Source organism: Harpia harpyja, chromosome 21 (assembly GCF_026419915.1).
Source record: "Harpia harpyja isolate bHarHar1 chromosome 21, bHarHar1 primary haplotype, whole genome shotgun sequence".
NCBI lineage: Eukaryota > Metazoa > Chordata > Aves > Accipitriformes > Accipitridae > Harpia > Harpia harpyja.
Genome location: NC_068960.1, coordinates 15,484,606 through 15,511,521, shown reverse-complemented (window position 1 = coordinate 15,511,521; position 26,916 = coordinate 15,484,606). Strand labels below are relative to the sequence as shown.

The 26,916-nt window shown below is 36.1% G+C and overlaps 1 protein-coding gene across 19 annotated transcripts in view; it reads left to right on the top strand.

Annotated features, from left to right (window-relative positions):
* The window catches only part of RBFOX1 (RNA binding fox-1 homolog 1), a 1,377,247-nt gene that overhangs the window by 951,438 nt on the left and 398,893 nt on the right, over nucleotides 1-26,916 (top strand). For 17 of the 19 annotated variants that reach the window (XM_052772622.1, XM_052772607.1, XM_052772605.1 and 14 more), the window contains one exon: nucleotides 12,854-12,895. The exons of the other annotated variants lie outside the window; for them this stretch is intronic. In XM_052772622.1, coding sequence (XP_052628582.1) covers nucleotides 12,854-12,895 — 42 coding nt within the window. The remainder of the gene's footprint in view (nucleotides 1-12,853; nucleotides 12,896-26,916) is intronic. 19 annotated transcript variants of the gene reach the window in all.

Genomic DNA, 26,916 nt, shown 5'->3' with positions numbered 1-26,916 from the left:
AAAAGGTGAAAGAAAATGTTTAACTTTGTCAGCTGCACCTGATTTTTGCCAATGATTGTTCATTTTCTTAACAGAAGAGCAAAGAACACTTTAAATGAGACTTGTTCAAGGTAACCTTACCACTTCTGAGTGAGAAGAATATACTGGCCTAATGGATGCTCTTATATGACAATCTCTAAATGTCTTTCATTATTAAGTGTCAAGGTTTCTTTAGGAAGGCTTTAGAAATTCTTGGGAGAAACGTTTCATTGCAGCAAGCTGTAGCACTGCCACTAAAAATATACTGCTAATTAAAGTTTATTGACAGTCTTTGTAATGTGTTCTTAGAACAAGTAAAAGTACTGAGTAGTTATTGAATGTGAGGCACTGCATCTTCTATAGTTAGTTAAGCTGTTTAGGAGACGAGATTAAGGTACTGTGCCCTTCCTTTCCCTCTGTAGTTATTGGATTTGAGCATTGTGCAGAATAAAACGCTTTCTGGATACCAGTGCTGCAAAGACTTGAAGAAACTTTGGGGTTTTTCCCTCACTTTTTCACTTGCTGGCCATGGACAAATTGGGACGTATGTTAAATACTTCCAAGGCCTATAAGGTACATCTTCCCAGGAAGGGAAAGAATTTTGACTATTCAGAAAACAGTTCCTTCAAGGAACAGTTCCTAAGTTGAGCAAGAGTATTCAGAGTTACTTTAGCTGTGTGTGAATACAAATACAGAATTTGCAAATCATACCTCTGTAGAGTTCCTAACGTGGGACACTTCTCATCAGTAATAGACTTGCACGCATTTAGCCGTATTCAGCTATGGCACAACACTACTGTTTTAGAACAATAGCATTTGTGTTTCTAATTTACGAAGCTGCATGGTCTGTGCTGGTGGGAGGGGAAGCTCCTGAAGCACTGCTCTCCTCCACTGCCAGATGGGATTCCTGGTTTTGTGGATGATAGTTGAGCCCAACATATGCTGCAGAGGCAGGGTTCCTCTGAAGCACTGTAATTGCTGTGCTATGAAACACTGTCCGCTCCCCCAACAGAGTGAAAAGGTGGCAAGAGAGGGGTTACCGACACGGGGTAATGGGTGCAGACGGGACCAGGCTGCCATTTTTCCAGAGAGGCAGGTAGGCAATGATCACAAACTGCAGAGCAGGTCTCAGAGGCAGAAGTTTAGGACTCCTAGAAAAAATTGTAATTTGGAGCAGTGTGCAGACGTATGTATTATCCCATTGAGAAGAAACCTGGAAAACCATAATTTGAATCTCTTTCCTGTTAGTGGCATCATCTGAGGCTAAACGTAGCCAATGTTATTACGAGGCAATTCATGCTCGCTTTGTTCTCATTTACTGGTGTATTTTGTTCTTAATACTGCTGTGTTTGGCACTGCAATTATCTTGGTATCTTTTTCTTTTAAATTAATATTAAAAGATAATCAACTGTTAACTGATAATTCATTTTAATAATGCAGACAATAGACAGTAAAAAACATTACTGATTTTGCTTACGTTACTATTTAGAATCATAGAATAGTTTGGATTGGAAGGGACCATTAAAGGTCACCTAGTCCAAATTCAAAGCCATGATTTCTTACTGACATCATGACAATTTGAAAACTGTTGCAAGTGATTACATGATGATTGTTAGGTGCAAGCAGAAGCATTTGCACTGTCTTGCCGCATCTCTGGAGTTCTCTGAACCCCAGTGAATCTATGATCATTTTTGTAAGGGCAAGGAACCAGAGTTATTCTTTAGATGGTTGCCAGAAGACTTTTACCCTTCTTTACATCTCTAAATCTAAAGTTACTCATTTCAGTAGAGTTGCTCTGCAATTCTGTTGCTGTAAGTAAGAGCAAAGTACTGCCTTCGGTATGCAAGATTTACAATACAAATCAGAAGCAGAAAAGGATTATTACATGTTGATAGTAGTACAACAGCTTTGAGAAGTGATTGTTTTGTGGCTCTAAGAGCCAAACCTTCTGCCTGCTTGTACAACCTACAGTTTCACTGAGTAACATTATCTGAGTTGTAAAAAATTTTGTAAAAACTTCCATATGGCATGTTTGGTCTTGCAGCTCATTAATTATCTGCCTGCAGTTTCTTCTGACTCAAGCTTCTTGTGCTCACAGAAATGATCAGGTGAATTGCATAACGGACAGGGTGTGTGAAACCTAATGCAGAGAGAGTGCAGGTCAAGCTCATGCCATAAGAGTAGGAACAGCCCTAGTCATGGACGTACACATTTTTTCTCTCTGGGACTAATTCATTCATTCAAAACCAAAGAAAACACACTTCTGGGTTTGCGTATATTTACTCAGTATCACACACAGGGTGTGAAGTTCTCTCTCTAAACTTCATGAAGGTATAATTCCTCCAGTTCTTTACTATGCTTAGGAAAAGAATATCACCTGAGGGTCCACAATTTGATAAATTAGTGCAGTAAAGGCAACCTCTGCTTCGCTGAAAAGATTTATTATTAAAAAAATTGGTGTGATGGAGTAAAATGCTTGTATTTTGATTTGTGATTTGTGTGTGCAAGCATAGTGCATATCATTGCATTTCCTGTGCAAAACAGAAAGGGATAATTTAAAAGGCATTAATGACATTTAGATGCCTACTTCCTATTGCAAATTAATCATTAGAATCCACACATATTTTCATCTTGCATTTCTGTCCTTGCAATTCTCTCCCAAGAGCTAAAGATAAGTAGCACATACGTTTCATAAATAATGAAATTACCCACCAAAATTTCAAGCTTTAGGTAGAGTGATACATGAAAACAGACTATCACTTTTAATGAATTTACTTCATGGTGTTCACCTTCCCCCCCCCCCCCCATCAAATTATGCTGACAAGAATACCTTTGTAAAGCACATGTAACTGTATAGGCATGGATTATTTCTTAGTAACGATTTAAAATTTGCACATAAATCCTGCTTATGCCAGAAATTCTTACCTGTTTAAGAAACAAAACCCCAAACAAACAAAAAAACCCTAATAGCTTGACCAGCCAACAAAATTAAATTATAGTAGGATACTGTCAATTAACTGTTAAAAACAGCTGTAGAATTTAAATTGTTGTTAATGTTATAAATTCTAAGGATTTCCTATTTTATCTGCAGTTGAAAAAAATAAGGTTTCCAGATAAATTTACTGATTATTGATTTACTAGGTTAATACTGCAGAATGTCATTTTAGTATGTCTTGGATCATTTAATATAAATTAAACTATTACAGATATATATATATATATGTATATACACACCCTTTCACTTTATAACACTCTAAAAAGTAATTTTCTAATTAGAACAAGAGTAACTCCGAGGAAGGCGACAAATCAAAGTTTGGATATCTGTCAGTTCATTGGCTTCTTGCTGACCTGGCAATATCTTGTTTCTCAGACCAGTTCCTTCTATAATGGCCTCTTCAGCCAATAATGTGGATCTGCCAGATAAAAGCTGTGTTTTGGGTTTTTTTTGTAATTTGTGAAGCATCAGTGACTGAATGAACTTGACTTACTTTTATCAGCACACAAGCACAGCAGGTAGCCTTCCAGATGTTTGCTGATAACACACATTCAATGTCTATAGTAGCAATTTGTAACATACCTAGCTTTGGTAATTGTCTGAAAATCCATGCCTGTCTCCAGTGATATCCTTATTGTCAGTCTTGCATTCTCTCCTCTTCCTTAAAGTGTCTTTCTGAATTGTTATCTGCAGTTAGTATAGCTGGCACCTTAACAGACTAGTATTAATTTTCTGTTCAAAATATAAGAAATTATGTAAAATGGAGTTTTTACTTAAACCCTGTCTTAATTTTATTATATGTTCTTGCCCTATAGTTTTTACTGATTGTCTCTGTTGATTATCTTTACTTCAGAAAATCTACTATGCAGCATATCAGATTTTTTGCCTTCTTTATGTAATGCAGACCCTTAGAATTCATTTCAAAAGCTGGTAGCAGTACCTGATACTCAGATATTGACATATCAGATTTCTTAATTCTATATTTACAGTAGCTTCAGAGTTTATCACTTAATTGGTATTCATGCCATTATCTGTATTAATTTTGTTCTGGATACTTTAAGGAAAGAGATTTAAGATCCATTTTCCAAAAGTTACAGGATTTTACAAGAGTAAATTCTTGTAATAACAGTATGCTTATGAAACAAAAATGATTTATGCTGCAGTAAATAGTGTAATACATGTAATACGCCAAGCTTGGCCTGGTAATGTTTGTATTCTAACATACTTTTAATTCTATACTGGTTGTTGCTTTAACATCACAGTATTTTTAATTACATTTTTCGTAGTGTCCATTTATTCTTTTTACTACAGTGCCTTTGCCTTCTGATTATTCCTTTTAATACTTACTGTGTTATGCAGGGAAATTAAATAAAATGCACTATAGCTAGCCTTTTATGTATAAAAGGCATTTATATTTGAATACTAAGTATAGGTAAAGTTTCTCATGGGATTGTTGCATGCAGAATTTAATACATGCAGAACATGCATGCAGAATTTAATTCTGAGGTTTTACTGCACAAGTGTTTTTCTAGAATGGTACTTGAAAAAAATATTTTCGTAGAGACCTTTTTCCTGTTTTATATTAAAGTATACTGCAAAGTAGTTTCCAATATAAATGCACCAGCGCCTTTACGTTCAAGGATTAGTCACATAGTGTAGATGCAAAATAAGCATAAAACAGTTTTTGTCTTCAAGGTACTTTTCACAAGGGCATACCAGACACCCACTATTCCTAAACTTGTTACAAAAATCGAGGGAACTAATCATGTAACGGGATACGAGATGGGAGCACAGGAAAAGCTGTGGTGCTGGCTGGTGTTATGCCACCTTGCAGGTCTTTTACTTAAAGGGGTGTCAGAAAATGAAGAGCTTCCAGGCTATGCTGCAGCACCACAGGCTTCCTTGAATACCCTCAGCGAGCCAAAAGCAAATTCAGTGACATGGGTATCTTTGTGACCTGCAGCACGCTTTGTGCATATAACTAAGGCTATTTAAAAAAAAAAAAAAAATTAAAAAAACCCCAAACAACCCCAAACCTCCCAAAACTGTATTTGCCCAGTAACAATGTTGATGAAGCAGTATAGATAATCTTGCTGAAAAAACACATCTTAGCCTGAAACCAAGAAAAGATGAAAATTGGACTTTGGGGTTTCTCAAAGGAGCCATTTTACACAAGGAAAAAATTGCCTACTAACTGTTTGTTTGTTTGTTTTTACAGTGTTCCTCTCTTATTTTTGGAGATTTTCTACTTTTTTGTCCAGTGAAATTATCCTGTTTGGAATGTTTTGTTAAGTTGAGGGTAGAGAAGAAAAGGAGAGGGAGAAATGCCTATAAAACCATAGATTATTTTTATGGAAGATGAGATGGTCCCCATTTGCATTTACAGCTTTACAAGGATTGTAGCACTAGGCTCTTTTTCTTTTTTTGATGGAAATGCTTAATCTGAGCTCAATGGGCCATAATAATTGCCTGTTTCTTTCAGTAGAAATAAACCCACTTGTATGTGACACTTGAAACCTTAACTCTACTTAGTATTATGCACGGAATTGTAGACGGTTCTTCACCAAATATATTTACGACAGCAGCGCTAGTCGATATACAATACCAAGCCAAGGGCATTTGAGAATAAATCAGTCCCTCTAGCTACTGCTATAGCACAGTAACTGATGGTTGTAATAAAACCCCATGAAATTAAAATTCTGTGCATGCAAACAGACATACCTAGCCAAGAGAAACCTGAAGCTCTCTGTTCTGGAAAAATTTGCATACGCATAGACATATATGGTCTGTACCCCTTTGTATTAGTAACACAATGTACACAAAAAGTCTATAGGTTTTCAGCACTGTATCATCTCATTAGACTCTCTTCAACATTTGGGGGCTTTCAGGAGTCATGTAGAAAAAAATGTAAGCAGTTCATAGAAGAGGAGGATGGTCCCAGTTACTCTTTGAGGAAGAAATATTCTTGATTTTATGTCTGAAAGCCTTTTGATGATGCTGTAAGTCACTACCAAAGGCTCTGAAAACCCTACTTCCAGTTCAAATCATCCTATATATTTATGCAGTCACTGGTGGTTTTTTTTTTTTTAATGAGTCTTCTGTGTTTGAGCACCTCAGGCTCTACTTTGTGGCACTGTGAGCTCTTGGGATGGACATTGTTTCTTCATTTGTGTTTTGGGTTTTCACATGAAGTACTGAGAAGCCATTTTAAATTAATACACAAGATTATTTATATATTTATGTACAAGCCCATGCTCTCTTCACATATTAAATAACTTGAAGCATCATTTCTTCTGAATTCTGTAGGGTAATGAGATAATGAAAACTAATATGTAGTAAAATGATGCAAGGGAAGTGACTGTTGCCACATGAAATACACCAGAGAGCAGTGTATGGTGTATCTCCTTGTGTAGCACAGCATTTTTGTGCAACACAGCAAGGGAAAAACCCAAGCATTTAATTTTCAAGACAAGACTTTTACAGTCAGATGAGTATCTGATGAGAGAAAACACTGATAGATGGATTTTGCAAATAGTATGAAATGGTATGGACTGTCTCATAGTATCTAGTGAAATACAACTAGTGTGACTGTGGCAGAGTAATCTATGGTTTTATTTCAGCTATTTAATCTATGTATGAATGAGGAGAAATATGAGACCTCAATCGGATGAATAGGCAATTACTAATTGTGAAGTTATGTTCTGGTAAAAGCAGTGTGACCATGATCAGTGCCAAGTCTTTTGCATCCAACTCTCATGCCCCACGGTTCATGTGTAGGTACTGATTGTAAACTCTTCCTTCCTAATGGAAACAGGCATATTGTTACAATTCAGGTAATCATATTTGCATTGTCCTTTTTGAGGTAGAAGAAAGACAAAAAATGTTGGAGGGCCTTTCCTGGAACTTCTGTTAGAGTAGCTGTCTTTAAGCTGCACAGAAAATTATGGATAAGTCATTCCGGTGTGACTGCTCACTGGAAAAAGGATGGCTTTATATACACTTTTCTCAGAACACAGGCTAAGTCAATTTACTACAAATGTTTGTTTATGATAAAATATCTACAATATAAAAGACTTTAGATGTTCACTGGTTATCTTTCAACCACTGGGACTGTGCTCCATTTCAAATGACCTTCTCTAATCCTGAAAGTGTTTTGAATTTATAAAGGCAAAACAAATACTTGGGAATGTTGTACTGCAACAAAAATAGTTTTTCTTTTACATTTTAAGCAGAGTCTTTCTGTAAATAACCCCATCACCATCATCATGTTCTCTTTGTCCCATCACCTAAACCCTTTCTTTAAAATGACACTTAAAAAACTTGGCAGCAAAAAAACCTCCCCAGGTGGACTGTTGGTATTCCTTATCAACTTGAGTAATACTGTTGCTCTCTGTCTGTCTATTGCATCCATAGATGGGTCCTGTTAGTTTCAATTTCTTCAGGGCTAGGGCTTGCATGTCTTTATGAAGAGTGGGTGACTGATAAATACATTTAAAAGATCTTAAGTCTCCAACCTGGTACTGTTATTTAAAGAAAATAAAACATATTTCCCTGTTCTATTCATGTTCGTGAACTCAGAGAATGACACCAGCAGATTGCACAGTATTTCCAAAGGGTCTTTTTTGTTTGTTTGTTTAAAATGATGGAGCCTGACAGTGTGTCTTATAAGACTGTTATCTTATAAAAAGACCTGTAGTCTTGAACTATTGTTCAAGTTCTTTGAAATTTTTTCCTTGATGAAATCCTTGAAAGGGAATCAATATTTTAGGCATTCTTCCACTGAACTCTAGTATGTGAGAGCTTGACATAATGACGCTCAACATATTGACCAGGCTCTTCATGCAGTCTTGAACTAAAAGAAATAAATAGTTTGTTGCATATGGTTCAATCCAGAGACATAACGAAGTAAATCTAGGATTGAGAAGCAATGTATTTAAAACTGCAGAATATGCACAAGGTTTGCTTCTAGGGTCTCTTGATCATTAATTAAATATGTTATGGCTTTCAGTTTTTCTTGTTTATCTGTACAGGTTTACATACTGTAAATGCATTATTTATGTCTTCCCTTAAGTGCTTAGTACTGCCAGGATGTTTCTCTTAAACTGGCACAGATAGCAAAAAAGACAAAATGAGAGCGAAAAATTGGCGCTAGTTAACTGCACAGAAAGCCACTTCTGCCCAAATGAGCCTTTCCCAGATTTATTAAAATAAACTTGAACTGATAAATAGATAAGAGGGATAGACAGATAGCTAGGTGGCATCATTGTTTAAACTATGAAAAATATTTTTTCATTAAGGTAAGTTTGGTTTTTCATTTTTTTTTTTCTTCTTAATCTCATCCTACTAATGCCTTATGACTGAGCCGTGCTGCTTTTGTTCTGGAAAGCTTCTAGTATGAAGGGTGATGAGGGAGCTATCTATGTGGAAGTTCACTTTCTGAGGGAAGCCATCACTGAAATTGATTTTGTTATTATAGCTAAAACGTACAGTTTGGAATCAACCATTTGCTGAACTTTGAACAAAGGAAATTGCTGCCGTTGGTTTGTCCTGCATATCGCCCCTGTTGTCCTCCATTTCTTGTAGTAAACAGAATGCCATGGATGTGGTCATAGATTGAGTCAAAATATGTTTTTAAAATACAACTCTCACATTCATATGAAAGCTGTTTGTTTCAAAATAAAGGGGTGGGGTTTTCCTATTTGTTTTGCTGTCAGATGTGGTGTAGCAGTTGGATGTTCAGACAATCATCTTCTCCCGACTTGCACATCTTTGTTCTTATTCACTCTTTGTCTCTCTATTGTGTTCTCCCACTGTTTATAAACATTTCTTTTCAATCTTAAATAACATTTCCTGTTGTGGTTTCTCAGATGTTAGATATTTGTCAATTTTATGTTTCAAATGACAGTAGCAGATAGCCTTATAGATGACTAATTAAAACACAGAATTAATTATCTGCCTAAATAGACAATAACTATAAACCTTGCTCCACTCTACAAATACTTGATACACTTTTTTTGGTTGTAGTTTTTGGGGGGTTGTTTGTTTGTTTGTTTGTTTGTTTGTTTGTTTTTTACAAATTTTGCCTTTCTTCCATTCTGAAATTCCACCACCACCACCACCACCCCCTTGGTTTCCAAATACCCAGTCTTATTGGAAGCTTGCATGTTTATATTATCAGCGTACATGGAACCAGCTGTTTTGAGTCAGACCGGAGGTCTCTAAGTCCAAGAAACGACCTTTATGTATGCCTATGGAAAAGGGGAACAAAGCAAGCTCCTCCAGAATTTTTCTTCCAGCCTCCAGGAACTTTGTGTGGTGAAGGTGGTGTCTGTGCATTTAATCATCTTCTATAAGTTTTTCTTTGATTTTTTTTTTTTTTTTTTTTTTTGTCCACAGCGCCTACTCCTTTATTTACACATTGTATGAAGAACCATCTTTTTACTTAGTTTGAACTGGCCACCTGTTATTTTCATTTGTTGCCATCAGTTTGGTTTTTTGGAGGAGAGAAGCAGCAATCATTCTAGCTTTTCCATCTCCATGTTATTTATGATTTCATAGATACCTACTCCCAGCCATCTCTTTCTAGGGTGAAGTATCCTGGTCCTCCTACTTGCTCCTGTCTAGATATATTTCCTTTAACCACCTTTGTCACCTTTCTGTCTGAAGACAGAATACCTGTAAATCTATGCAGCTAATGTGAGGTCAGAACCAAAAGTTTCATCCCATGGGGAAGAGGGCAACACCTTCTTTTGAAGGCTGATGTTAAAGGTACAATCCGAATATATTTTCCACTATATCTAAATGGAAATAAAATAGTAAATATAAATTTCAGGAAGTCTTTCCGAAAGACTCTTCACAATCATCTCAAAAGAGCCTAAACTAGTACTATAGAATAGCTTGCAGCTGCTGTGGAATAAACAAAGTATCTTTGTAGTTTACCTAAACATGCAATTAGCATGTCCAGGCCCACCAGTGTGATATGGTGGATGAAATGGGAAGAATTGTAAATCTCTCCTTTTTTATGTATTTTATCAGAGAATCTAAACTTGAGCCACGTATGGCTGTGCAGTACAAAGGTAAGAAAATCAGAGGATGAACACAGATGAGATGGAAGGATTACCTAATTCCATATCCTATGGCTGTAAAGCAAATGTAAATCTGGTGTTTGTTGTTTCTAATGTAACAATGCAATTTATAGCAGCATTTTGAATAACCTTTATCTCCTGTTGATTTCTGTGCTGAACATCTTTTCTACATTATTACATTTTTGGCTGCTTCTGAAGCTTTTAAAATTATTACTACTAGTACTACTACTACTACTGAAGTATTACTAGTACTTAATACCTACAAAGATTACAGTTCTACTATGTTCTGCAGGCAAGTTATGAAAAATACCTGTTGCAAAAGTTAGGCTTGCTAGGCAACTGACTGGAGAAAACAGGCAAATTTGACAAGAGGTGCAAAAGAAAGAGTGAGAAAATTATGTAGAGTTAAATAAAAAGCAATCACAATATTCTAGCCTTCTGTAATGCATTGCATGCTCTGTTACATTCTCCTTTTTCCCCTTTGTTTTCTTCGGTTAATCACCATGTTGTTTGTTCAGTTTTCTTTTTCATTTTTTTAATGCCTGAAGAGTAGCCTGAGAAATACTGTAAATAATATAGAGGCTGAAGATTTCTTTCCAGAAAAATAGCTGGTACTTCTGCAACACAAATTATAGAATGTAAGACTGGCAGCCTTATCCAAAGAAGCTGACCAGTGAAATGTTATAAAGACAAATCATTTTGGATGTTGTTCAGTTTGCAAAGTGGAGCTCACGTGCTGTTAGTTTGGCAAATTACTTTCTTCACCCATTTATCTATGAAAAAAACAGTGATACCTGTTTTGTGTTATGCCTGCTCAGGACAAAATTGAATAAGGTAGTAATAGTGTTGTTATGTTCATAGAATATATCCTACAAACAGTCAAAGAGTGGGTAACTTTAGATGGTTACAATTTGAAACTTGTTTGTTTTAATGTGTGTAGGACCATTGTCAAAAACAACTATTCACATTTCAACCAATATTTTTTTCTGAAAATTGGAGTTAAGATCTCTGGTGTGGAGGCTTACATAGAGAAAAACCTAAATAATAAAAAAAACCAAAACAAAAACCCCCAAACTCACTTCAAACTTGGACTAGATGATCATTGTAGGTCCCTTCCAACTGAAATATCCTATTTTATATTTTTTTAAACAATGTGAATAGATGCATCTAGAGCAGATTCTGATCTAAAACTAACTCTTGAGACTTATGCAAGTACACTTATTATGCAGACTAATATAACCTTAAAGTAATTCATAAATGGTGTGAAGGTGTGAACTTTGAAAAATGGAATCATTAGTCTGCAAGAGATAAGTCACTTTAGCTGTACTTAATTTTACTTTTTGGGGGAAGATTGTAAATAGACCTATGCTGAATTCCTTTACCTTTTTTTTCCCTGCTAGAGAACTTTAAGAAAGGTATCAAAAGAGCATTTATTGCTGTTAGATTTTATTTTCGTACAGAGATTTCATTGTAAAACTTCTGCTATGTGTATAGAAGGTTTAGCTTGCAACTTATTTATTAGGATTCATTTTTCTGTGTTGAAAAATGGGCTGGCGGTTTTATTCTTTTGTAAGTAACCTAACTTTGCCTGAGAAGTTCCCTTTTTTGTAATCACAACAGAGTAAAAATATCTTGTACAAATGGGTATTGGTTCATGTTTTATCTTTTTGTAAGTGCAAAGTAGTAAAAAGTGTACTCTGATTCTCTGAAAAAACCCTTAGAAAACATCACATCAGATTTCATTTTCATGCTTTATGAATTGTGCTTGCCATGTACGTTAATTACAGAAATGGCAGTGATTACACTTTCAATGCTAATGATACTCAGTAATGATTCTAAAAGTATTCTAAAAATACTTTATTTTAAAAACAAAACAAAAAACAACCAACAAAAAAACCCCTCTCGCCACAGGTTGGACAAATCAATATCCGAGTGCCCTCCTGAGCACCTGAGCAAAGCTTTTAAAGTTTTCTTCAAGGGGTCCTGGTGGTAGGATTGGGTTAGAAACTGGGGAGCTAGAAAGCAAGCTAGGAACTGGATGTTTCAGTGCTGCTGTTCAGTTTCTTGAGCTCTTCCTAGAGGAGCCCCTTTCTTTTTGGCAGAGTGGTGACTTCACAAATTGTGCTGCCATTGACTGATGATTCATGTCTGGTGTTACTTGGTAGTGAGCTCTTGCTCAGCAACCAGCTCTCACACTTCAAGAGTGTTTCTCATAAACCTGGCAGAACATAAAGACAGCAGTATGGAAAAAAAAATATGCATTGGAATCAAGTCTTCTTCAGAGTTCTTTTTATACCAGATCAGAAATGGAAGTTGTCATAGGAATGCATTTTATCACTTCCTGAAGCTTCTATATCTTTACTTCGAAGGCATGCTGTGAATATATCATGGTATCTTAGTAGTGGGATATTCAGAAATATAACACAGACTTGTGATAGAAAAGAAAAAGGGGAAAGCTTCTAACTGAACTGAACTGAACTGCCAATGAGATCTTTAAAATCTCAAAAATGCTTTTGTACTTCAGACTTGTGGGTTCTGGTGTTAATTTCCTTTTGACTGTTGTAAATTTAAAATACTAAGTGAAAAAATAATACTTTTTTGCAGTTAGATCTACAATACACTATGTGTTTAGACTCATGGCTGTGTTTCCAGTATTTATTCATGTAAGATATGTAGACCTAGCAGTTTTGTTGTGGCAAGAATGCTATGCTTTCAAAGTTGTTGTTTTTTGTTTTTTTCTTTTTTCCTCTTGTAGAGTTCAAAGCAACAGATGAGTTGTGAAAGAGAGCAGCTAAGGGTAAGTGCAATGATATGCAAAATGTTCTGTTTCTTTAAACCATAAGCAGACTCTAGTTTGTGCTACTGACAGATGGATTACTTTATTTAAGAGGAACATATTTAGCTCATTTGTTGCTTGTTGGTAAATATTGTACATATCTCAGTATAAAACAGTTATAGTGGATACAGGTTTTTCTTCCATAATTTAGTGAGATTTGGCAGTAAATATCTCTTTACGGGAGCTCTCTTGACACTCAGCGTGCTCTTCCTATGCACCGTGTGAAGATTTAGTACTGGTAAAGGTCACTATCTTTCTCAGGCTTTCTCCACTACCAGATTGTTTCAAACAGGAAGACGCTATCCTTTGCATTTTTTATAGTATGTATGCTTTCAGAAAGAAATCAGTGCTAAGAATGTGAGGAAACTGGCAGAAAAGGTCCAAGTATTTTAGTGTATATATCGGTTGTGTATAGTCTGTAAACAAGATGGAGTTCCTGAAGCCAGGTTGCTGACCTTTTGTTTTCCCCTTTTCCTATCTATGTTAAAGTGACAGTGTTTTAACCAGCTTTTAGTCACTGCTCCCTTTAAATGTTACAAATGCTTCATATCTCTGCAGATGCTTTTTCATCACAAATATTTCCTTGTTCAACTGATTGATTCAATTATTTGTTTGGAAAGGCATAAGAGTTTTCATTAATAAAATAAAAAAAAGCTTTTGGGGTCATCCAAGTGTTGCTTAATAGACCTACATTTTTTGATACCACATTGTGGGTATTTTCTTGAAATCCCATATGCAAGTAGAGATGTGGAGGCAGGCCTGAAGGAAGTGTAAGGTTTTTATGCAAACAAAAATATTATTAGAAAGAGAAAAAGCAGCATTTTTTTTGTTTGCAGTTTACTAAGCTTCAGCAGTGCCTGCATGACTTGCAAGTATAAAGAATATACTCATCTTAAAATAAGTTGTGCAGTGTTCTTAAACATTTAGCCATTCATTAGATTAACTTCATCAACATATCTAGATGCTTCAGCTGGTCTTTACCATATTTGCAATGGGATTTTTGGTAAACAAGTTATACAAGAATGATGCGTCACTTATTGTCCTTCTTTTCTTGCTGACATGTGACTGCATTGCTATTGTACTGAAGCTGGAGTGACAAAGCTTTGTTTAATCAGTAGTAATGTCTCAACAGACCAGCTGTCAAAGTTAAAATATTGCAGTAGTACCTGAAGGACAATCTTTTCAAGAGGTAGCAGTGCCACGAGAACAAAGAAAGTTTTGATTTCGTTTTATTGGTTTTATTAAGTTTTCTCCTTTGAATGAAAAAACCCCATTGTTTTGAAATATAATAGGAGGAGGCCCCCAGCTCTTTCTTCAAGTAAATATGTGTGATTTTTCAAAGCAGTGAATAAAATGTGATGCAGTAAAATTTCATGTATCTTTCTATTCCAGTATTACACATTTACATCTTAAAATGAGCTCAGTGCTTATGATGCCTTTGTGTCATATCAAAATGGAACTTTTCATGGCAGCTTAGGAAAGAACCATGTCTCCAACCTACTAACATTACATTATAAGGTACATCTCCTTCCGCTACTGCTGTGACGTTCCTGTTACGTGAAATATAGTTCTCAGTGTAAACTTTGTTCCTAAGGCTGGGATGCAATGAAAGCGGTACACCACCCCACAGAGCTAGAGCTTGTGGCTGCAGTACAAAAACTATAGCCACCCAGAAGTCTCACACAGACGGATACAGTGAAAGCAACAATTGCAGTGCTGAGCATGGTAGAGCAGTTCTTTGCCTTTCCCTCAAACTCCCAAACCTTTACCAGTACCCAGAATCTATTCTGGTTTACAACAGCTCATTTGCTGTGACAAAAGGTCACAGTGAAATTTCAATATACTGTGTGGAGATGTTTTGGTCATAGTTCAGTGCTGGCACCTCTGACCCTCCTTAGTCATGCTGTGAACAGCCCCCCACTGCCGAGTTCTGCACCTTCAACACTCTTGGGGTGTAACTTGACCATTCTGTCACTTTGAGGTTGGCTCCCTAACTGAGCAGGGCTGTTAAGGAAATGTTTAATTGACTGAGTTAGATTTTTCAGATTTGGGGGGGGGGGGGGGGGGTGTGACCTACCATGAATACTTGGATGTGAGGCAGTTTCTTCACAACAAAATATTGTTTCATCCCAACTGAAAGACCTGAAATATAACAAGAGAACGGGATTAAAACAACAAAAGGCAAACATCCATTTGTGTTTGTTAAACTGAGTTAAAACTAGATCATCCTTAGATCATCTAATAATATAATAAAAACGACATATCTCCCACCTTCCTTGCTAAGTCTAAGATGACAATGTGTCTGCCACTCCTTTTTTGATTCCCTCATGATTCCTTAGTCTACAAGTCCTAAAGAAGTTCCAAAAGAAAGGCACTTTAAGAAAGGCTTGTGTAAAGCATAATAGTGCAAATAAATAATTAGACATTGTGTGGCTATAGAAAGAAATATCCAAGTCTTACTATAATCATTTATTCAGACATTTCTCACCTCATATCTGTTTCATTGGCTTTTAAATTCTAAACGCAAAGCAGAGACTCACTGTTCTGGAATAAAGCATTTAAAGAAATGAAACTCTTACTCATATTGGAGCCTATGGCCATTATACATTATATTTACAATGAATGGTAATTCTAGTAATTAAGGAAGTCTGTATATTTTAACCCTTTTCTGCTCAAGCTTTGAAAATGACAGTGGCCACAAGTTGGTAACTTATGCGCCTTGCCAACCTGGTACAATTCCCAGCTAGACATTAATGTTTATACCTGAATTATTTAAATGAGAATTCATACAGAAAGCTATGGAAATTTTCTCTCTTGCACAGCTGGTTTGGTTTGTTGTTTTTTGTTTTGTTTTGTTTTGTTTTTTCATTTGGATATATAACACAAGCTGACTTTGGTATATTTCCATCTGCTTTAAAAAGAATTACGAAGTATTAATGCCATTTTTCAAGTTTTCCTTTCTCTTGAAAATTTTCATTACCATGTGCTGCCTTGAATACTAATTTTTTTCATATTTCTGTAATTTCTTTTTGCTTTCTAATCTGGCTTCATTTAAATCAAGTTGTACTAAAAACCTAATGTGTCTGTAAAGGGAAATTGACTCATCAGTATCACTCTCTCCAGCTCCATCCACACACTGCTCTTTGTCAGTATTTCCTTTAAAGAAAATAATGATACTGCTTAGTCCTCATTCTGTGTTGTGTTCTCCAATCCTGATTTACAAATCTCTTCTTGGACAGATACACCCTATCCTCTTCTCTGCCGCTTGCTGGTTTCTGAGTTGCTGTGTGGAGCTTAATTGTCATTCTGATGCATTATAAATGACCTGAGAAGACACAGAACTCGGAGCTTGCTCAAAATCATTTAAAACACTTTTCTCATATTTGGGTCTGAAAAATAGACTCTGAAACATGAATGGTACAGGTTATTTAAGGCTGTGAAGAAAATCAGGATACCAGCCCTAGTTAGAAGTAAGCTGTAGTACATAAAGCCGTGTACATAAAGTGTAGCGACAGCCGCAGAAGTCTGTCTACTGCTTCCACTGAACTTCCCTTACTGTTCTGACTTTAGCAGTGGATTTGGGGGTTTTTATCATAGCCTAAGGACATTATGTAAACTTACAGGCTAACTTAAACCTTACCGAGCTTTACCCAACCTTCCTTTCAACTAAGAAATTACTATTTTGCATTATCAACTCAACGTAATTGTTTAAAGTGAACTTCTGTATTTACATGCATGAGTCTTGCTGTATAAGCTAATGCTGTTGGTCCTTGTGCAGCAATACTTGATGAGCTCTCTAAGGTGGGCATAGACCAATTTTAAACTCTAATGTTAGGAGGGTTTATAAATGTTCCTGCGAATACCAATGAGGTCTAATGGTAAATGGTGTGATTAACTTCCTTGATCTGAAATTTTAAGTGACCTAGTTGTTGCTTTTATTAACAGCTTATTTCACATGCACTTATTATCAAGATGCATTATATGCAGTCAGAGTTCCTTCTCTGGTCCGAAATATGGGGAGGGCAGGGTCTTACTATCATCTTGTATTTAATATCAACTTACTTTTTTTTGTAGTACTCTAATTTTCAAGGACGCAAAAGGAAGCTTTGCATTCAATATCGTTCTATTTGTCTTGTCTTTTCTATGGTAAATGAAATAAGCTGCAGCATGCAGCCAAAAATGTATTAAAGTTATGCCAGGTAGAGGGAAAACAAAAGCAAATGCATTTATGTTCAGCATAATTTTTAAGCAACCGTAATCTGGCAATATTTAGCTTTCTTTGTGTCTTTGTTCAGCGCATTAATTCATCAGGTTGTAAGGTGCTTAGCTGTGCAGATGTGATTTTTTTGGAAACTTTTTAAAGAAAATTTTTGAAGCTCATCATTGTGGTATTAGCTTTCTGCAGTCATCTAAGAATAATCCACTGATAATTTTTGTGTACAATGTTCCTCTGATGCACTAAGGAGGTAAATTGTGATTCACTGGCAGATGCTAATTTTTTAATCAGTTTGAGCTGAGAGGAAAAAAAACCCAAACAACTGGTAAGAGGAGGAGAATTGGAGTGGAAGTGATTTGTTGAAGTAGATGATATTTTTGAGCATTTTCTGAAATAATTTACTGTGGTGATAGCATAGCAGAACTTACATGGTGGTGGGCCAAAGGACGGTGCTTTCAATCTCTACCACTTCCCACACTGGACTGGAGAAGAGGAAAGGTATATAAGCTTGTTCCATGAGTCAGTGATGTCTTGTCTTGTTACCAGAAAGCAACACAGTAATTCATAGTGTTTCTGCAAAACTGGGCAGCTAGTTCTGGCCATTAATAAAAATTTCACTGTTTTTCTTTTCCTTCTGAAAATCTCTTGGTATGCAATTGCAAATCATGTGCGTACATTTTGCCTGGAAGAGTAATCTGGAACTACCTAGTATTACACATCCCTCTCTTAAAGGAGAAAGGGTTAAAACGGGAAAAGCTAAGATACACTACTAGAGTTGGATCAATCCGATGTGTGTTTACTACTCATCCTTTTCTTAGGAATTCACATAGGTTATGCTGCATTTGGCATGCTAGACAAGGGGCTTAAAATGATCCTTCTTTAATTTCTGTAGTTATTCTGTAGTTTAATTTCCGTTGCAGGTAGATGGACTGGAGTTTTAACATACTCTTTGGTCCTTCTGCATGGTGGATTTCTATTCTCGTTTACTCATATATCAAATAAGTGACTGAGCAGCTACGTTTTTAAAGGGAACGAGACAGGCATTGAGAGTATTATAATAACTGAAAAAAATAATTTACATCAACAATCTAAATGATCTAGTGTTATAAAGACGTATATTCATTGGGCCACATTGACTCCTTGAACCAGTATTGTTTGAAGTAGAGAGAATGAAGGAATATTGATTATAATATGGACATCATGTTCTAGTATTGATGGTAATGGTCTTTTTATGTTTTGTAAAATCTTTCTAAACCTTACTTGTTTAAACTGGTCAGGTTTACTTCTCTACTAAACCATTTAATTATGCTTTTTTAAGTAGCTGCCAATTTTTTTCAAAGCAGCAAAGTTACAAGGAAGAATAAATTAATCCTAAACAAAAATGCAGATGCACACATCAATATTAATATGTATGTATATACATACAAAAACATATATCTGTGTTATGTATATAATACAGTTTAAGAATCCACTCCTACAGACTTGTAGTTGACATGAGACAGAGCATATACGCCATACTGTTTAAATAAAGGGTGAAATCTTGGCTTCAGCTAGGCCAGGATTTTAGAAGTGTATACTTGTTCTTAGTCTCTTGCAATTTTTTTTTTTTTTTACAGTAAGAGAATCTGAACAGTAATTGTGTTCTGTTCTCTTCTGCAGCAAAATCCCAAGTTGTCCTGAAAGCCAAGTCTTTCTGTGTGTTCAACAGAAATGGTTTTCTTCGTACAGAATCCCAAGCAACTGTATATAAATTTCCAGGAAGCAGGATAGATAAATAAAAATAAGCTATACTAAACAAACAAAAATCATGTTTTATCAAGCTGATGTTAGTTTTGAGACCTCTTGAATTTTTGGACTCAGGCAGGGAGCTATTCCTGTTGTTGGAAGATGAAGATAAATACAGAATTTAAAATAAAATACAGAATTTAGTTCTACTAATTTTTCTCTTCTTCACAAAGCCTTGCAGCAAAAAATTTCTTTAGAAAAAACTGTATTAGTCAACAGTCTCACACTTTTCACTGTGTTTGCAGAAGCTGTTGGGACACTAAGATCAGCAAACAAACATCCCTGCTACATATATCTGTTTGATGCTTTCCTAATGTATCCTAATGAAGGGCGGTCCTGGACAGCATAACCACTGCAGGAGCCTCACCAGTTTGGAAACTGGTATATTTAAACATCAAAGTCTGAATTGTATCTTCTGGTTTCGAGACTGAAATAAACTCCCACAACATGCTGCTGTGCTAAGAACATAAGTGTAAATTGCTTAGAATGCCACCTCTTCGCAGGCTTGAGAAACAGCTACCTAGCTTTGGAAAAAGTTACTTTAAAAAAAAAAAAAAGGCAGCCATGATCTGTCGTTGTTATTCACATCTGGGATTTATTTTACCTCTTCATTTGTCCTGTTCAATTAAATGGGGTGAAAATAGTTCTGTGAAAGTAGACATAATGCATGTTGAGAAATTATTGCTAAGTTATTAGTTTTAACTACCTTCGTATTGTAAAGTATCTTTTTAATATTGAAGTGAAATTGGCAAACCCTATACAATAGATACAGAAAATATGAATGTAAATACATAAAGTATAAATATGAATGAAAATACATAAAGTACATGCTAGTTGTACCTGGAGAAAAAAAGTCTTTCCTGCTGCTTGTTTATAAGACCTTAATAATCTTCCCCAAAATATGGAGCAGATGGATTTTTGGAATGTATTTAATCTGTACCAAGTATGGAAAAGTTTGTTTGTCAAGTTATGCTGGCAGTTTATCAACAGAGCAATGCATGACAATTATGTCAATACATGTAGACTGCCCAGAGAAAAAATTATTCTAAGTCAAACCACAAATTAAAAGCGGAAATAACAGCTCTAAGGAACTGATGATGAAATCCCTTCAAATCACCATCTTAATATCCCCAGTCTCTGTCACTGAAGTGGGGTAACTCCCTTGCTCCGTGTCTTGAATATGTGCTTGAGAGAGATCTTCTTGTGTTTTAGATGCCACAGTCTTCCAAGAGGAAAAAGAGAATAAAACCAAAACGGTTGGTAGGTCCTAAAAGATAATGACAAAAGGGGTCGGTCTCTACTGGGACCAATACTATGTAATATCTTCATCAATGACATGGTGGGACTGAGTGCACCCTCAGCAAGTTTGCTGGCGACACCAAGCTGTGTGGTGCAGTTGACACACTGGAGGGAAGGGATGCCATCCAGAGGGACCTTGACAGGCTTGAGAGGTGGGGCCGTGCAAACCTCGTGAAGTTCAACAAGGCCAAGTCCAAGGTCCTGCACGTGGGTCAGGGCAATCATCAATATCAGTACAGACTGGGGGACAAAATGATCGAGAGATGGAAGAAATAGTAAGCAGGTATTTTTATATTTGTAGCATGGTATCTAGAGGATCCATTTTATAAACCAGGAAGTTGGGAAAGGTAAAATTGCTTTGCAGATTTGTAACATCTTTGTTGTTTCTCACCCCTGGGAGCAGCTGACCTTGACTCAGGAATGTTTTCCCCCCCACATCTGTTTGCTGTTGTGTATGTTGAAGCTTTGATCACCTCTGTTATCTTTAAAGACAGTATGGCTTAGGGGGAGTGAGATATAAAAACTAAGTACATCGTATCACAGGCATTTTTCATGCTCCACTAATACTGGAAATTTAAGCCCTTGTGTAAAGGGGTGGCTACAGGTGTATTCTAAGTATGTAATCAAATGTCACATAGACTGTTATTCCACAGGTAATGGGGAAAAATACAGATATACTCTGTGCTTACAGGTTCATTGGGGCAATTTATAGCATTTCTTTCATACAGTAGTTGTTTCTTCCTCTGGATTCTTAAGATCTCTTTGAGTACAATACTGAAAGTAAAAAAGTGGCCTTCATCTCAAGGTCACTCTCCTACTCGATAGCAGCTGCCTTCGAAAGAGTGCGTAATTAATAGTTCTATAACCTTGATTTAGTCTTTTCCTTTGGTTGGTTCTCCCTACATGCTATAGATTACTTCATATGCTATGAGCTCGTTTCTCCTTTTTTTTCCTCATTCTCTAAACTATTGCTTTCTACAACTGTTTTCATCGTTGTGAAAAATCATTTATATAGCACTATAAATTACAGGCACTTTACAAGCAAAGAGTAAGATACTGCCTTTGCCCCAAATAGTTTATGGTTCAGATACATCCTTGATTTCTGGTGTACCTTTTTTACTTAACACAATGGCCTGGAAATTTTAAGGTAGATTGCATTAATCTCCTGTTTTATTCCCACAATTTTTCATGATCAAATGATGGCGATCACAACTGTATGCCTCAATTTGTCATGTAGATAACTAATCATTTGTTTGCTACTTAGCATAAAGGTATTGTAAACATTTCTGCTTACTAATAATTCCAGGCACGCATTTTTGTGCATATACATTTGCATCTGAAAGCTCCAGGTGCTGGAAAAAAAATCGAGACTTTTGATCATCTAGCTTCTCCTACCCCTGTTCTTTTTTTTTCTTGATACTGTAACTGGCATTTCCATTTTTTGTAATGAAAAATCCCAGGAATTTTCATGTGATATTGCCACAGTGCCAAAGTAAAAAAACTGACAGTATGTTATGTAATGATGCCTTTGAAAAGGTAGTTTATTTTTTTTGAGTTTGGCTCATTTGCTAGGCTCCCCACTCAAGGATTTCTTATACCTGGTGTACAGTCCTGCTTCCACTAAAATGCAATTTTAAAATCTAATTGCAGTTACCGTTTAAGTTGAAAATCATGAAAAATATTTTCTAATATTTGCCTGAAAATTAGCAATCCAAAATAAAACAAGGGAATGTTACTATAATTATTTACTATTCTTCCTTCACCTTTAAATACAGATTAAAAAAACAACAAACAAACAAAAAACCACACACACAAAACCAACTGTAAATCTAGGATACTATAAACTCACTTACCAACTTAATTTATCCTAAGCCCTTGAAATGTGCAGGTCTTGGGTGCTGGTCATCTTCCTAGTCATATGCTCAGATGGACATGTGGAGTCCAGTATGGCATTGTGGTGTTTTCTTTCGGTTATGATAACCTTGTATTATAAAGTGTCCATTTTACAGGGAGAGACAGGGAAATACTTTGAATGTTCATCAGTGACTTATATATAATGAAACTTATAAAGTTTGGATACATACAAGTTTAGAAATTTTTTTCACATATTGACATTAGAACAGAACAATCATGGTGTGCTGACAAAGCCATGCAGTTCTTTCTGTTTTGAAAATAGTAAGCAATGCTTACTCTACAGTTTTCAGATCTAATGGCTGCAAAAAAATAATAGTTTCCATACTTTATTCAGTACATTAAAATTATGATACCTCTGACTGACCCAATATAATAAAAAAAATGTTTTTTCACTCATTTCTTGTTTTGAAAAGGTATTGGAGACTTATCTTAAATAATACATAATGTTATTAGAGTTATATTTAACTGTCAGAAAGACTTTTACCATTTTTAGAGGACTCTGTGGCTTATGATACCAGTTATATAATGATATGAAAAATATTGGCTTTTATTTGTATTCACAGATATTTTCTGATAGTTTTAACTTTCTCTCTAAATAAACATGCTCCTTCTAGGATGGAGAAGCAAAACCTATAACGGTCACCAAAAATAACCCACTTGACCTCAGTGTAATAAACACATGTTGTTGCTGGGTTTTTTTGTTTGGGGTTTTGTTTGGTGGGTTTTTGCGCACACACCCCCCCCCCCCCCCCCCCCCGCCCTTTACTGTCTAGGAAGTATAGCTAGGAATAATGGAAAATTACTATATAGACCAGAAATGAGTTATGTACATGAAACCAGAGATGACACGAAAGGGCCAGTGTTCATGAATCAGTGAACAGCAGTCAGTTAAAAAGGCTGATAAAAATCATTATAAATAAATTCTACTAAAATACTCCTGTGATAAATTCTTCATTGCATTAGTTAGATCTTCACTACCTCCCAGCTACTGCTTTGGGCTTCTGATGGCACTGAACAGTCTGCTTCAGCAGCTACACACTTGAAGGATGAGGGAGAGAAATATGGAACCATGTGGAAATTTTGGGGAGAAGAGTGAAGTGAAAACAAGTCTCTTTCCACAGCCTCCATCAGGAGTAATTGTGGGGAATGAGAAACTTGCTATGAAAAGGAGCTCCTCCACCAAAGCTAAAGGCCAATGATGACAGAGGCATCTGAAAATCTTAATAAAATCAGTCAACAGAGTTCTTTTTAGTCCCTTGCAAACAAAACCTCTGTAACCTACCATAACACAGTGATGTAGACTGAGATGTATTTAAAATAAAATAATAGTTGAAATTGTAAAAGCAAAAAAGTTTCTGGAAATCTTATTAACACTTCTGTACTTGCTCACTTCAAAACTTATGTCAGTGACATGAGTGCTGTAGTTAGTCAAGTTCTTATAAAAATGTTTGAGAATTTTTAAAAAATTGTTAATAAATGTATGCATAGAAAACAGCATTGTAAAAATTATAGCTAAGTGGTCACACATGACTCTCTTCTGAGTACTTGTATTGAGAAGAGCAGAGAATATGGTGCATATAGTCAGGGGTGTTAAAGATCTCACCTGGATATAGCCATGTTGCCAGCTGTGAGGAGAAAGCTTCTTTGTTATTAATCATTCTCCCAGAAGACTGTCTAGGGACCATCAGCTGGAATCATTATAAATATAATTGGTCTGCAAACAGAATTTAATTTCTATTCCATACAGTATTTGGATATTTCTCAGGATGTTGTCATTCCTAATCTGAAGAATCATAGAACAGCCCAGGTTGGAAGGGACCTTGAAAGATCATCTGGTCCAACACTTAGAAAAGGTTGAAAGAAAAAAACAAACCCGAAAAACTCATTTTTCAATTTTTTTAATGAAACAGTATTTCCGCATTTGATTTGGAATTATTCAAGCTTTATTTTGAAAGCACTGGAAAATGCTGAAGTTATTAAAAATAGGAAAAAGTTTAAGTATGCAACTGTAATCATACTACAATTAGTATGACAATATAATGTGGAGAAAACTCAGTTGAAACAAACAGTTTTGACATTACTATAGTAAATAGCAAAAGCAGACTTATGTTCCTGCATGTTTTCCTAAACAAAATTCCACCCAGATGCGTGCCACATTTCTGCATTGTTTATTTTGCTCTCTTGCTGAAATTAAAGCCCAGTATTGATGCATTGCTCTGCACTTCTAATCGTGCATTACATGGAGCACTGGGTCAGTTGTATGGTTCAGCCTTTTGCCTGCTTATGTTAGTGCTGGGGGAACAGGGAGTGCATGTTTGTTCCTTTGCCAGGTGGTGTAAAGAATGTAAACAGTATTGGAATTTGTAACATAGAAATAGTCTTAAAAGATGTATCTTAGGCTAAGAAAATTTTAGCATATGTTTTATTAGGTGTTCATGCTCTCTGACTTGCATGTTTGAATATCCGTAATCATGGAGGACCTTAATTCAGAACATTTAGCTAATGTGGAGAGTCGTTGTACAGAGAGCATCCAGGTTTAATGCTCAGAGGGAAACAATGCAAAATATCACCCCTGAGTGGCCATATAGGCTTTTATGCAATCTGATAACTGCAGTCAGGGAGTCTCTCTGCCTGTAAAGAATTGCATTAATGAGCTCTACTCATTTAGGATTTCCTTGTTTGAAGTGCAGGTCATAATGGAAAATGAGCCTTGCTAGGTACCACTTTGCTCTATATGTAACATGTACTTTAGATACGTTAACTAAATAGAAGCAGGGTACCCATTTCTAAATGTTCTTTGCAGTTTTCCATATTGGCACATTAAATTTCATATGTCAAAAAAATCAAAGTATCTTTTGAAATGCTTTAATATTGTTTAATTGCAATGATCACTTTGCAAAGATACTGTGGTTTAGCAAGGTCTTGCTCAGTGAAAAGCGGTAAGAGACTGTGATGCCTTTGATCAGCATTTTGCAATTTACTCTGTGCGTGGAGCCCAACTGAGATGAATGTAGTTCCAGAGAAAAGTCATAGTGATACTGTTACCTAAGGCTGTGGTCACAGAGGTGCTGCTCCTTTTTCTTATGTGCATAGTTTTCTTTGAAGACAAAAGCAGCAGATGTTTGCTCTGCCACTTGCTGATACTCTCTTTTAGTTCAACTCAAAGTATCAACAACCTTTTGTCACAGGGATTGCTTCAGAACTGTGGAGTAATCTGGGGCTGCATCAAAATGTTGCCACCATGTTAGTGATTCTTCTATGATGAAAGATGGAATTGTAAAGTGAAGAACAATCACTCCTTGTGACACTACTGGAGAATTTCCCTCCCGAGGAAAGAAGTTAATCTCAGTTTTCACACGTACTCAAAAGTGAGTATCTCTAGTCTATGCTACCGTAAGAATCTACATTTTGATTTGCGAGTGAGATTATACTTCCACAATTTCACTGTCTTCAGAATAGGGTGTAATTTGTGTTGTTTCGTTTTGTTTCAGTGTTGGTATATGTGCATTTGCTGCGGCAAATAGTTACCTTTGCATTCTGTTGCTGGGAAAGAGGTATCCAACTGATGTGAACCATGAATCCCTTAGGAAAATAGAAAATACATAGATTCAGAGCATCTTGGAACACAATTAAATATTTAGTGTACAGGCTGGATCCTTCCTAATGGAGAATGTCTGAAGTAAGCATGCCATCTCTAATGTATGGTCAATTTAACTGAAAAAACAGGTAGCTAATGTAAGGAGGCAATATGGTGAGTATTTTGATTTCAGACAAAAGAATGGAATTGTATGATAAGTGAACTTTGTAATTGTGCGAATGCATGGTCAGGGAATCCAACTTCACTTTGCTGAGGGAATTTCTGATGGTACCAGAAGGCAATGGGGTGGATTGAAGTATGCACAGGTTGGTTTGTTTATTGGCTAGTTTATTGGCCTGTCAGTGGCTGTGCAAGCGGGTACAGAATCAGAGGACTGACCTGTTTTGTAACGAGTGATACACACAGGCAAAAGTATTCCAAATTTGACCTTTTCCAATAAGCTGCATACTCCCCAAATTTTTAAGACCAGGAAAAAAATCGTTCCTACTATGGGGGTGTTGGAAGGGATATAGCGACCTAGCTGTCATCTGCTAGCACTGTGGGGGAAGCAATGCAGAAGTCTGTCTCAGTGTGTTCCTTGGAGCAATGTTGTGTGTATTTACCTGCAGTACGGATTTACAGCTACTTAACTATGCAATGCTACTCTAAATACAAATGCTTCTTTATGGGTAGTTGTGTGTTGCACTTAACTTTCTTTTAGAAATACCTGTTCTTCAAAAACAACTGTGTCCTGTTTAAAGAAATTCTAAATCTAGAGATGAGTCTTTGTACTTTTAAGCATTCAGCATGAACAAGAACAGACCATGGATAACTGTGCATATCCATTCGCATGTATGTTCTACTCCTAGATGACAGGAAGACATTCCCTCTACCAGACTCCCAACAGGCACTCTTCATCTCATTTTGTCTCTTGACATTTCCTGGGTTCCCTCACATAGTTTGGACTGATGGCCAGAAGTTTCTCAGTATATTTGAAGTGATCTCAAAATAATTTGGTATCACTTCTGAAAACCAGAACCATTGGGGCATGCATGTACATATAGCACATTGCACATATTAACACTGATGCAGCCTTAACTATTGTCTCACTACTGATTTGTCATTAATACACAAATAGTTCCAGTAAATGTCAAGGGTTTCTGGAAAACATGGTCTGAGACCTAATAAAAG